Genomic DNA, 12,970 nt, shown 5'->3' with positions numbered 1-12,970 from the left:
ACCCAGTGCAGTGCGGTTCACAGTGCACACACGGACAGCAGTGATCACTGCGGGATTCACAGGACACACGGGTACACCAGCACCCAGTGCAGTGCAGTTCACAGTGCACACACGGACAGCAGTGATCACTGCAGGATTCACAGGAGACACATGTACCGCAGCACCCGCTGTAGCACAGTTCACAGGAGACACACGTACCGCAGTGCCCAGTGCAGCACGCTTCACAGTAGCCGAACAGGGGAAACAACCCAAGTGTCCATCACTAGATGAATGGAGAGACAAAATGTGGCCCGCACATACGTGAAATGCTACTCAGTCACAGGGAGCAATGAGGTCCTGGTCTATGTCGCAACACAAATAAACCTGGATGCACTGTTGTCAGTGAAATAAGCCAACACAAAAGCACAGATACCGTATAATCCCCGTTTCATGAACTGTCTAGAACGCAAGCAAAGCTATAGAGACAAAAGTGTGTCTGTGGTTACCAGGATCTGAATGGAAGAATGAAGAGAAAAAATAAAATCATGCATAATTCCATTTAAAAATTACAAACAGCCAAAGGGAAGAACTGTTCTTTCATGCCTGACACTAGTGATACGTGCTGGGCAGTAATTCATCAAATACTCGTGAGCTAACAAAGTGAATGCAAATCGTAGCTGTTAAGAAATGAAAGTGAGCTTTCTGTATTAAGGGGAAAAAAGCTTATCACAAAAAACAGTGAGTGACTGGAGCCATTGTTGCTGTTACCACCTCTTCAGAAAGAAGGCTTTAGAACCCAGTGCCTGTTTGCTCTTTGCTGGTGGTGCTGGCTGCTTCTCCTTTGCCTCCCTTGTGCATCTAGGCCACCATCCAGAGAGGCCATTTCAGCTTCCCCATCACAGGCTCCTCACTCGGCAGGCCCGGGTACCAGGCCCTTACATCCACGTATGCAAACCCTCCAGCTTTCCCTTCTGGCTTGGTTTGGTTTTAACCTTACTCATCAGGATACTTACTTAATTATTTTAAGTTATTTTTCATTTCCTGGTTTGTACTTAACTTTATTCATGTTCCCCCTTTTGACAAAAAGAAAAATCTGCTTTTCATGACACACTCACAGTTTCTGAGTGTGTGCATGTTCTGTTTCCTGTTTGGGTAGAGTGGCTTCAGCTCCGTCTTGGGTACCTGTCTTAGTGGCCTGTGCTCTGTGGCTTCCTTAATAAGGAAGCTGTTGGCTCCCAGGGCCTAGTGGACCACGTGTCCCAGGGAACACTGTCCAGCTTTTCTGGGCAGTTAAAGAACATCAGTGGCCTGAGAACAGTCTGGTGTTAACTTCAGAGTCATCACTGTTGATGGGTAAACAAGGGATGTGGTGAACTCAGGTAGACAGTGAACTCAGGTAGACAAGGGATGCTGTGATCACATGACCTGACCAAGCCCAGGTAGATGGAGACACTGATTGCATGCAACCCAACTATGCTCAGGTGGACAGGGGACAGGCACTGTGATCACATGACCCAACTGAGCTCAGGTGGATGGGGACGTTGTGATCACGTGACCTGAGCAAGCCCAGTTGGACGGAGACACTGATCACATGCAACCCAACTATGCTTAGGTGGACAGGGGACCCTGTGATCACATGATCCCACCAAGCCCAGGTGGATGGGAACACTGTGATCACATGACCCAACCAATCCCAGGTGGGTGGGAACACTGATCACATGACCCAAGTGAGCTCAGGTGGACAGGGGACACTGTGATCACATGACCCAACCAAGCCCAGGTGGGTGGGAACACTGATCGCATGACCCAGCTGAGCTCAGGTGGACAGGGAACATTGTGATCACATGACCCAACTGAGCTCAGGTGGACAGGAACACTGTGATCACATGACGCAACCAAGCTCAGGTGGACAGGGAACACTATGATCGCATGACACAGCTGAGCTCAGGTGGACAGGGGACACTGATCACATGACCCAACTGAACTCAGGTGGACAGGGGACAGTGTGATCTGTGATCACATGACCCAGCCAAGCCCAGGTGGATGGGAACACTGTGATTACATGACCCGACCAAGCCCAGGTGGATGGGAACACTGTGATCGCATGACCCAGCTGAGCTCAGGTGGACAGGGGACACTGATCACATGACCCAACTGAGCTCAGGTGGACAGGGGACAATATGATCACATGACCCAACTGAACCCAGGTGGATGGGAACACTGTGATCACATGACCCAACTGAGCCCAGGTGGACAGGGAACACTGTGATCGCATGACCCAGCTGAGCTCAGGTGGACAGGGAACAATATGATCACATGACCCAACTGAACCCAGGTAGACATGGGACACTGATCACATGCAACCCAACCAAGCTCAGGTGGATGGGGATGCTGTGATCACATGACCTGACCGAGTCCAGGTAGACCAGGAACGCTGTGATCACATGCCACCCGACTAAGCTCAGGCGGCTCTGGTTCTAGTCCCAGCTCTGAGATAAGTCCCTGATAGGGCAGAACCTTGTCTCGTCCCATTTAGCCTCTGCAGAGTGGGCTGCTTAGTCCTGGGTTTCAGTGAGCCCCATGTAGTCCACATATAATCGCTGAGGGAGGAAACTGAAACCAAAAACTGAACTCACTGCCATCAAGTCAATTCGACTCATAGTGACCCCTCCTTGGATTTCCAAAGCAGTATCTCTATGGAAGTAGATTGCCAAAACTTCCTTCTGAGGAGTGGCTGGGGGGTTTGAACCACCAGTCTTCTGGTTAGCAGTCAAAAGCAACCTCCAGCCTCTACAGAGTGGGGTGCTTAGTCCTAGATTTTAGGGAGCCCTGTGCAGTCCACATATGATCACCAAGGGAGGAAATCAGGCTGTAAATCTTATTAGGACTCACACTGTGATTTACCAGCGAGAGATACCTGGTGTAAGACACACCATTTAATAGCCATTTCCTGTAGGGACTGAATGGCTTGCAGGTGGACATTGCATCTGCAGAGAATGCAGACATTTCTCTGACCTCTGCCACCCACCTGGAGTATCTAGGCCCATCACACCATCCAGTGCAGTGAGTCGGGCTGTCAAAGACACGGCTGACCTTGACTCGGATGTCATCTGCCCCATGCTGCACAGAAGGCAGCTGAGTATCAGCTTAGGCCTCGCTTCTGACTGGTTGTTGCTCTTAGTATTTATAAACTCTCTGAGTCATCTCGGAAAGCGGGGGGCATAGCATGGGGAAGGCACTTCTGGGATATGTAGTCCTGGGGGTTCTGTCATCTTACCTCCTCTCTGCACGTACCATCATGGAAACACCAGTGTTGGAGATAGGTACTGCATATGGCTACGTTACCATCTCAGACTTTCACCTGATGGCATTGTATTTCAGGGGCCTTACAGTCTCTGTCCATCTAATAAGCACCAGCTTTGTTTTTGTTCATTACAGTCTGTATCGTCCTGAGAGAAATAAGTGGAATATGCCTTCCAAGAGAGACGGGGAGAGCCGTAGCTGGGTTTGCTTAGCAGCCCCCTGCTCGGTGAGCAGTAGGGTGCGTGTCCTCTGCTGACCTCTCTCATTTGTGATTTCAGAGGTGGTGGTCCAGTGGTGCACACAGGGAGACTTGCTGGCTGTGGCCGGGATGGAGCGACAGAGCCAACTTGGTGAACTCCCCAGTGGCCCTCTTCTGAAGAGTGCCATGGTCAAGTTCTACAATGTCCGTGGGGAGCACATCTTCACACTGGACACGCTCGTGCAGGTGAGGACACACGGACGAGCCCATGCGCACTTCCATCACGGTGGCAGCTTTTATAGGTGATGCTGCTATGTCAGTCCTCTGCCACTCCCTGTCGCACTCAGGACTCTCTGTACTCGGGATTATCACTGACAGATGGTACTGTAAGCTGTTGTTGACCCCAGTTAAATACCAAGGTTCTTGTAAGCAAAACACTGTCCTCCATCCCAGCCAGGCAAGCGTCATGCTCTGCATTTTGTAGGCCATCCCGGCCATTCCTGTTGCTGTAATTAGTGTGTCTACAAAGGCCTGAAGCTCGGGACAGAGAATGGCATAGACCCAGTGCTGGCTTCGCATCTCCTGGTAGCTGTCTCACTGGCCTTTCAAGCTTAGCATGTTCAAGCCCCAGAGCAGTCCACCTCTTCCAGGTCACAGCGCCATCGCTTGTCAGTCTTGCGAGCTGGAAACCAGCAGTCATCCTAAGTCTTCCCTCAGATTTTCCCATATTCTCTGAATCCTGGAATTGTTACTTCTCAGATTCCTAGACATGCTGTCACCGCCTTCGTCCAGGCCACCACTGTCTCACCTGGAGCCACCCTTCCCCTCCCAAACCTGTCTTCATTTTGCAGCCACAACGTCATTGTAAAATCGCAAGTTCAATCAGCAGCCTTTTACTGCCGTTAGGATAAAGTCTAGAAGTTCCTATTGTTCCTTTAATGGACCTCCATCAGCTGGTCCCATGGCCTTTCTAGAATCAGCTCTCACCCCTGCATCCTCCCTGGCCCTGCCATTCTAGATTTTTCTGTTCCTCCAACAGAACACTTGCTGTCATCCAGTCTTTCTCCCATGCTGTTCCCCCAGCTAGATACCCTTGTCCCCACGCTTCTCCTGGTAGCTCCTGGCTGTCTGTGCTGCTGTCTGAACATCTTTTCTGCAGAGGCCATTCTGACTCTCCAGACTGCTGGGCCACAGTGACCCTGGAGCACTCCCCTTCCTTAGGCTCTTGTAATGCTCCTCAAGCTGATATTATCCACTTGAGGTCTGTTTGTAAGGTCGCCGAAAGCAAGGACCTGTCTTTCTTGTTCACTGTTGTATCCACAGTTCCTTACACATAGATATTCAGTAAATATTTACAGGCATGCATCACTTAACATCCATGACACCTTCTGTGAAATAGGACGTTACGTGATTTGGATGTTGTGCGAACACCATGTTAAAACCTTATGGGAGCTGCTTTGAGTTGTCCCTGTTACCACTATTGTTGCTGCTGCTGCTGGCAGAGACCAGAGGGAAAGCGATGGTGGCTGTGGCAGCTGAGAGAGTGGCTATGGGAGCAGAGAGGAAGCAAGCGGGGAGGAAACAAAGCATGCCTAGCCCTACCCACTGTTCCGCCTGCCTGAGCAGCAGAAGCAGCCCAGACCCCACAGCCCCTGCTGCTGCCACACACCTGCCTGCCTGCCTGCCAAACAAAGCTCCAGAGTGCATGCCCAGAGCCATGTCCTCTGCCTTACCTGCCTGTATCCCACCCATGGTGCACTGCTGCAAGAGTCTGGGTTTGGGGGTCTTTAAAACCATTAAGGAAAAAAACCTTACGGAACCATGGACACATACGTGGTCGGACGTTGCCCAAACGGCCATTAAATGGCAGAGACCTACGTATTGAATGAAAAAACCACTTCAGTTTCCCGGTAGCCCACATGCAAAGTGCTAGGGGTAGAGTGCTTTTAGAATGTTCCAGCTGGACAGGGAGCCATTTCACCCCATCCTGGATTAAAGAGAAGCTGGCTCTCCTCCTTTCTGGAGACCTGCATACTCAGCCCAGGTCCTGAGCGGTGGTGGGTAGTATTTTCACTTGGAGCATGGGATTCCATCGTGCCTCGCCACCGTACCACGCTGCAGGCTTTCTGTTCAGCACATCAGCCCTGCTTCAGACTCCTCAGTGACCTCCCCGCACAGACTCCCCCAGTCCCCTCGTGCTCTGGGCCCTGCCTCCTGCAGCCTCATGGAACACCAGCTTCCTGGACCACCAGCCACGCGGGCCTCCTTGCTGTGCCCTGAACCTGCCATCCCGAGGGCTCCCTGCACAGAGTCCTCCTACCCGGCTTTCCAGAACAACCCCCCTCACCTTTCAGCTCCTCACACCCGTCTCATCTTCTCAGAGAGACTCTCCACAACTCCCTCCAAGTGCACTGCTCCTTCATGGTTGCCTTCATAGCACCTACTGTCACTGGGATTTTTAAACGTGTTGTTTGCCTGGTTGTTTCATCCCAGTGAGACATGAGGAACATGAGTGCAGCAACCTGAACTGTCCTTTCACTACTGCACCTGGGAGGCCAGCGGGTCTCATCCCGCTCACCACCGTAACATGGGGCTCAGAGTGAGGTCTCATCCTGCTCACCACTGTAACATGGGGCCTCAGAGTGAGGTCTTATCCTACTCACCACCGTAACATGGGGGCCCAGAGTGGTGCTGGCTCCCAGTGGAGTCTCAGTAAATACTGGTCCTATGAGTAGGCCCGAGGACCACATGTCAGATTGCCTGGCATTACCTGGAGAGCTAGGTGACCTGAGGGCTCAGGTCACTGAACACCATTCTTCCCTTCACTCCAAATCCTTTCACTTCCTAAGCGTCTTCACCAGCTGCTTAGTCTCCAGTTCTTTGTCTTGGCTGTCGCAGCTGCACCTCCAGTTCCTGGAATAATGGTTGGCTCCAGTAGATATCTCAATTAAATATTAATTGGATGCGTGAGCACATATTTTGCAATGTGACTTCATCACTGTTACTGTAGTAAAACTCCTCTGTGGACCTTCTCATCTCCAGATCCAGCTGCCTCCATCCTGCTTGGCATGCTCTTCTTGTTGGTCCTTGTGACATACCCTTTGGGTTCCTTCCTTCTGCTGCTTGTTAAGTGAAGACTGTTCTCAGCCATCAGGAGTTCTGTGTGGTCTGTTCCTCATTTTCCTTCCTCTCCACACGTTCCCTTTGCCTTCGTTTAGTCCCGTTTCTCCAACTATGGCCTCTGTGCCAATGAATCCAAATGTATCTCTCAACCCCTTTCTCTTGCCTGAGCTCCAGTCCCGCATCCCCAACTGCCTTCTACGTACTTCCACCCCAGTGTCTAGCTGGCACCTCTCAGCAAGACTGTGTGCTGTGACCGGGACTGGCGCCGTCCTCCTCTGGATGTCAGGAGCTAAGTCATAGCACATCTCTGAGTCCTTTCTCCTCCACCCTCTCTTCACTGTCCTGGTTTTCTTCCTCATTCTGCCAGCTGGGATTTTGGCAACACTGCTGTCAGGTTAGGCCCTGCCCTGCCCCTCCCTTGCTCAGAAAGCAAAATAAAGAAACCACTGAAGTCTAAACATCATAGCTGGTACACAAGACCTGGCAGTAGCTGGCCCCAAGGCACTTCTCCAGTCCTGTTTTCTGTATTCCCATCACGTTGCCTGTGCTGTAGGCAAACTGTATTCTATTTCCAAAAGTAATTTATTGTTTTGTTTTGTTTTACAAATACTATTACGGTCATTGCCAGTAGCTAATGGATGAGGTGGCGCCATGTTTTTAAGAGGCAAATTATAAAGCTTTGGGGGAGGAAGAGAAAAAGGAAGAGAATGGCGTGGAGCCAAGACCCAGTGCAGGTTGCAAGGTATGTGCTTGAGGAGAGTGAGGAGGGTAATCTGGAAGAATGTTCTGGAAGGAGAGATTGTGGGAAAGCCAAAGGACCTGTAAGGAAAGGAGAGCCCTGAAGCAGGTCTTGGAGGACAACCTCTGTCTACTATCTTCACATTCCATGTGCTTTTAGTTCTCAGTGAACTAAAAGGCAAGAGTGGAGAGGCCCAGGAAAGATGTGGCATCTGTGCCCTGGGGATCATGCGGAGGGAGCCATTGGAGATGAGAAGCTGAAGTAAAACCCCCGGCAAAGCTGGTCAGCATAGGTTTACAGGGAGCGTCCTCTGCAGGCATGTGTTAGAAGGTACAGTAGATGGGACAGATTGCCAGAGACCAGGAATTGGAAAGGTTGGTACAGAAGCAAGGCAAACACAGGAGGGGAGGAATCAAGGGAACTACTGAGGGCCCAGTGGAGATGGCCAGCCTTGGAGTCTTGGGTGGAGTTCATGACCTGAGCCTGGGTGGTGTGAAGTCATGAGAAGGCATGTCAGGAGGAAGGGATGAATGCACCACGGGAGGTGGTGGTTGGGTAGGAAATCCGCATTCCCATTGTAGAAGTGAAGTTGTTCTAAGTGATGGCACATCCCAGGGAAGAGCTGATGTGGAGAGAAGATGAGGCCCTTGACCTGAGGCCAGGGTGTGGCAGAATCAACATAGATGTTGGTGGTCAGTGGATTTGGGATTGTGACCTGACTACTGGTACATTACTGGAAATACAGATGCTCAGTAAATATCCGTTCAGTGCATTGATAGGTGGACAACTGTCAACATAGCCTTTCTTTAGTTCTTCCTGTTGATGTTTTGAACCAGTGGGGTATGAGTCCTTCTCAGGGAAATCTCATGCTAGCTTTCTATTCCTTGCCCAACTGAGACATGAGTAGGAGAAGGTGGGAATTTTCAGCACTTTCTGAGTTAATATGGTTTTGTGTTCATTAGAATATTTATGAATTCAACTTTTGAAGCACATTCCATGTCTGTTCAGAGTTGTCCACTCCTCTGTACAACCCCTGGCACTCAGCTGGCTTTCTTTTCCCTCTACAGCAATGCCCTTCCCTGCCACTGCAGCTGGCAAAATTCATACCCTGTAAAGCCAACTTAGTCGCATTCTTTTTGAATCTGCCCAACTGATTACACCTTCTCTTCTCACTGAACCCCCCAGGATGCTTCCTCCCTCCAGCATATAATGCATGTTTCTGTCCACTTGGCTTATATGAGCCAGAAACCCGAGGTTGCTTCATTTTTCTAACCTTTGCTGTGCCTGAAAGACCTCTTGAAAGTGTTAAAACCAAGATGTCACTTTGAAGTCTAAGGTGTGCCTGACACAAGCCATAGTATTTTCAATCACTTTTTACATGTGTGAAAGATAGACAGTGAATAAGGAAGGTCAAAGAAGAATTAATGCCCCTGAATTACGGCGTTGGCGAAGAGTATCGAATATTACCCCATGGACTGCCAGAAGAACAAACAAATTTGTCTGGGAAGGTGTACAGCCAAGAATGCTCCTTAGAAGTGAGGATGGGGAGACTTCGTCTCACCTCCTTTGGTCATGTTATCAGGAGGGACCAGTCCCTGGAGAAGGACATCCATCATGCTTGGTAAAGTGGAGGGTCAGCAGAAAAGAGGAAGACCCTCAATGGATTGACATAGTGGCTACAGCGATGGGCTGAAGCATAGCAACAATTGTAAGGACGGTGCAGGACTGGGCAGTATTTCGTGCTGTAGTTCGTGGGGTCCCTTGAGTCAGAAGTGACTTGATGGCACCCAGCACTGTGCCTGGAATGTGGTAGAGGCTCGATGGCCTTGGCCATCGCAAAAGTTTCCATACCCACATGAAATAAACGTGAGCCTTGAAGTTCAACTACGGGGGGGGTGGGGGGATGGGAGACGGTCTCAACTGAACCTCCTTTGGAGAAAAATACCCCTGTAGTGTCTCCTCATTTTAACATTCTTTTTTCTCCCCCACTTCAACGTCCATTTCAGCCATTCAAAAAGTTCCCTTAATAATATAAAGTTAAATGGTGATGTCATTAAAAATCAAGTACAGTATTAATTATTAATCATAGTTAGCACCAGCTCAACTCGGCTGCCGTGACACTGAAGCCACGTGTTAGCTGTGATACGCTGTTCAAGGCGTCCAAAGGCAGGGACATTTTTGTAGCAGGAAGGAAGTTGGGCGATTTATTGGATTGTTTATAAAAAGAGAACTAAATGCAATTTAGATCGGAAAATTTATTTCCAAGTTAATTACATTGTAGGTGATTGTGTACAGAGCCCTTGCCCGGTCCAAACGTGTGGCCATGTAAGCTCAGGAATTGATTCTCTTGATTTACTCATAATGGCAGCGCCTGGGGCTGAAGCTCTAATAAGGAAATAGACTGGAATTTATTTTCCCTCCCCTGCGCCATGCTGCACTTTGACACTGTAATGTATCTCATTAGCTGTTCTCTGTGACCACCTCTGTCTAGTCGCGTAGAGATAACCTGGCAGCAACCTTCGAGCTCCTGCTGCTGACTGACGTGGGCAGATTTCAGTCATTTCAGTCCTTTTTTTAAGTATTATTAAAGCATTACACATTTTCTTGTGTTGGAGGCCTGCTGGAGGACCGCCCTGTAGGCTTTAAGGTTCTGTTGTTGATGTGACGTGTTGTTGTTGTTGTTGTTGTTGTTATTTGCCGTCGAGTCGGCCCCGACTCATAGTGACGTAGTTGGGTAAAAACTAGAGAGGAGGAGGAGAAGGTGACTGAAAATCAAGGCGGAGGTCATGCTTGTACTCATAGACTTGTGTAACTCTTGAAGGAGATCCTACAGCAAAGTATGTATTTGCCTCCTTCTGCTGGAGGGTTAGGGGGAAGTGGTAGAATTCTCACCTTCCATGTGGGAGCTCCAGGTTCGATTCCTGGCCAGTGCACCTCAGATGCACCACCAGCCGTCTGTCGGGGGGGCTCATATGTGGCTGTGATACTGAACAGGTTTCAGTGGCACTTCCGGAACAGGACAGGCTAGGAAGAGAGGCCTGGTGACGAACCGGGGGTCATCAGCCAGTGAGACCCTGTGGAGCGCAGCGGTCCAGTCACGGGGCTGGCACAGGACCGGGGGATGGGGGGTTGGGTTCCTTTATATGTGAAGTCACTGTGAGTAGGAAACTGACAGCAACAGTTAGCTTGACGCCTGTTAACAAGCTGCTGTGAGTGTGCTTTTTCCCTTGTGTGCTGTAAATAGATTTAAAAAAGTCCTCGGTGGGACTGTTGTCTGCTTAGGGGAGGTGACTGACTCCTGAGCTAGCTGCTACTGCTGCTACATCATTAGTGGCAGAATCATCGTCACTTCATATTTGAGCTGCCTGTGCCTCCAACCGCCACAGGCTGTCAGCGAACAACCACCGGTTCAGTCTTTCTCCCAGTGGACTGTGCGAGAAGGCTGTCCTCCTTGAACCAAGCATACACACGTGAGCTGACCCCTGCTGGTCCTGGTGCTATAAACACTGCGGTCTGTCCTCCTGACACCCACCCCTATCCACTTTGCAGGAGCGAAGTCTGGGGAGGGGCCGCAGAGGCCAAGGAGAGGCCAGCCTGCTGGGAAGTCCCCTGCCAAGGACTGAAACCGCCTGAAACATCATTCTTTGGACTGCCTCATGTTCCCTGTCTTGGTCCCATGTGGTTGGCTTTGACCTGTGGTATCCCCGTGACTTTAATCCTGCTTGAATAACCCAAAACCAAACAAGTTGCCAGGCGGTTGGTTCTAACTCGGGGCGACCCCACGACTGTTGGACTAGAGCTGGTGTCGTTGGTTAGGTTTTCAGTGGCTGTGACTTTTCAGAAGCAGCCACGCCTTTCTCCCCAGGGACCTCTGGCTGCATTCAAACCCCCAGCCTGTCAGTTCGCAACTCAGTGTGGAACCACTTGCACCGCCCAGGGACCCCTGCTGGCGCGTGTGGAGGGCTCCATCCAATTCACGGCTGCTCCAGAAATCGTAACAGTGAGGAAACTTTTGATGCCAGTGAAAATAAGTGATTGACTCCTGTCCTCACTCGGGCCTCCTTGGCAGCCTTCCCTGTTCCGTTGGCCTGAGACAGCCCCCTCCTGTCCCTGCGCCACTCCCACTGTTTTCACGCCATCACGTCTCATGACCTGACGTCGTATCGCGTCAGATTTGAAGATCTCTCCCTTCACTTGGGAGTCGAAGCTCCGTGAGAACAGGAGCCTATTGTTATTTCCTGCTGATCCCCTCATACCGGGGAGGCCTCTGACCTGTTGTGAACATTTAGCAGATGTTATTGAATGGCTCATCGACAACTCGTTGGAGAAATAAATGATTGGGTGGCTTCACAGTGTGGATGGTGTAGTGTCGGCAAACAAGACCCAGAGGTGTTTTCAGTCCTCACCTGCCGTAGTAAGGAGCTGAAAGTGGACATTTGTGAATGAGTCCCGTGTTGTCACTGGGGGGCAAGTGAGGTGGAGCAGACTAGCTGTCACTCGTTTGCAGTGGCTCAGTGCCAGGCACCCACAGAGGGCTCCTTGGAAGGAACCGCTCGATGGCGTGAGGCAGCCTACCTCCAGGCCACCTTCTGCATAGCACAGCCTCTCCACTGAGCAGTCTCGCGCCTTCCCAGCCACCACCAGACTAGCACCCCCAAGATGCAGCCCACTTCCTTGCCCCGTGCCACAGATTTACACGCACACATTGTGTGAGCATCCCTTTGCAAAATTAACACTCGGATGCTGTCGACTTCACAGTCCTAGACATTGGTTCTAAAAATAGTCATTTGTGTGATTTGAGAAAGAGATTAAGTCCACACATTTACAGCTGAGCTCTTCCCTAGCAGACAGCAGCTATTCAAACACAAACCTCAACCTCTGAGAGTTGTGCCTGATGTACCCTGTAAGCTTCATCGGAGATGAGAACTGGGTATGTTCCTCTTGATCCCGAGAGGTGGGGATGCCAGAGGAGGAAGGCTGCACCAGGCGAGGTATGGGGCCGGCACACTGATCCCACGGGACAGACAGCTGAAGCGAGGGATTCTGAGACAACCACAGGAGACAGAACTTTGGTAAACAGCCCACTCCCCATGTCTGGGGCATGGGGCGTTACCACTGTGTCCACCCTGTTGTTTGTAAGATCAACAGAACCTTTATGATGAGGTCTCTGTGGACTGTGGTGCCTGGAACAAGCACAGGGAAAATTAGCACCAATAAGGAAATGTGATTTCAAGAAGGTGGGATGGCATGTTATCAAAGGGCCTTTGGTGCACTTATCGGGAATCCCTGGGGGTGCACATGGCTGAGTGCTTGGCTACTAACTAAAAGGTGGGCGATTTGAGGACACTCACAGGAAGAAAGGCCTGCTGATCAACGTCTGAAGAATCAGCCATTGATATATATCCTAAAGGAGTGAGAGCCAGGACAAGAAAGGCATATGCACACCCACATTCATCACAGCACTATTTACAGTAGCAAAAAGATGGAAATAAGGTGTCCACCAACTGAGGAATGGATAACCAAACTATGGTACATACACACAATGGAATACTATGCAGCCCTAAAGAATAATGTAGAATCTGCAAAACACGGCATAACGTGGATGAACTTGGAGGACATTATGCTGA

The 12,970-nt window shown here is 50.3% G+C and overlaps 1 protein-coding gene across 1 annotated transcript in view; it reads left to right on the top strand.

The window, feature by feature from the left end:
• Positions 1-12,970, top strand: part of TULP4 (TUB like protein 4) — a 204,274-nt gene that overhangs the window by 163,600 nt on the left and 27,704 nt on the right. Inside the window, exon 6 of the mRNA XM_007945276.1 lies at positions 3,561-3,727. Coding sequence (XP_007943467.1) covers positions 3,561-3,727 — 167 coding nt within the window. The remainder of the gene's footprint in view (positions 1-3,560; positions 3,728-12,970) is intronic.

The sequence above is a fragment of the Orycteropus afer genome, unplaced genomic scaffold (assembly GCF_000298275.1).
Source record: "Orycteropus afer afer isolate SDZICR_OR568_19922 unplaced genomic scaffold, OryAfe1.0 scaffold00135, whole genome shotgun sequence".
In the NCBI taxonomy this organism is placed as follows: domain Eukaryota; kingdom Metazoa; phylum Chordata; class Mammalia; order Tubulidentata; family Orycteropodidae; genus Orycteropus; species Orycteropus afer.
Note: the sequence above shows the minus strand (reverse complement) of the source record. Positions and strands in the feature narration are given on the sequence as shown.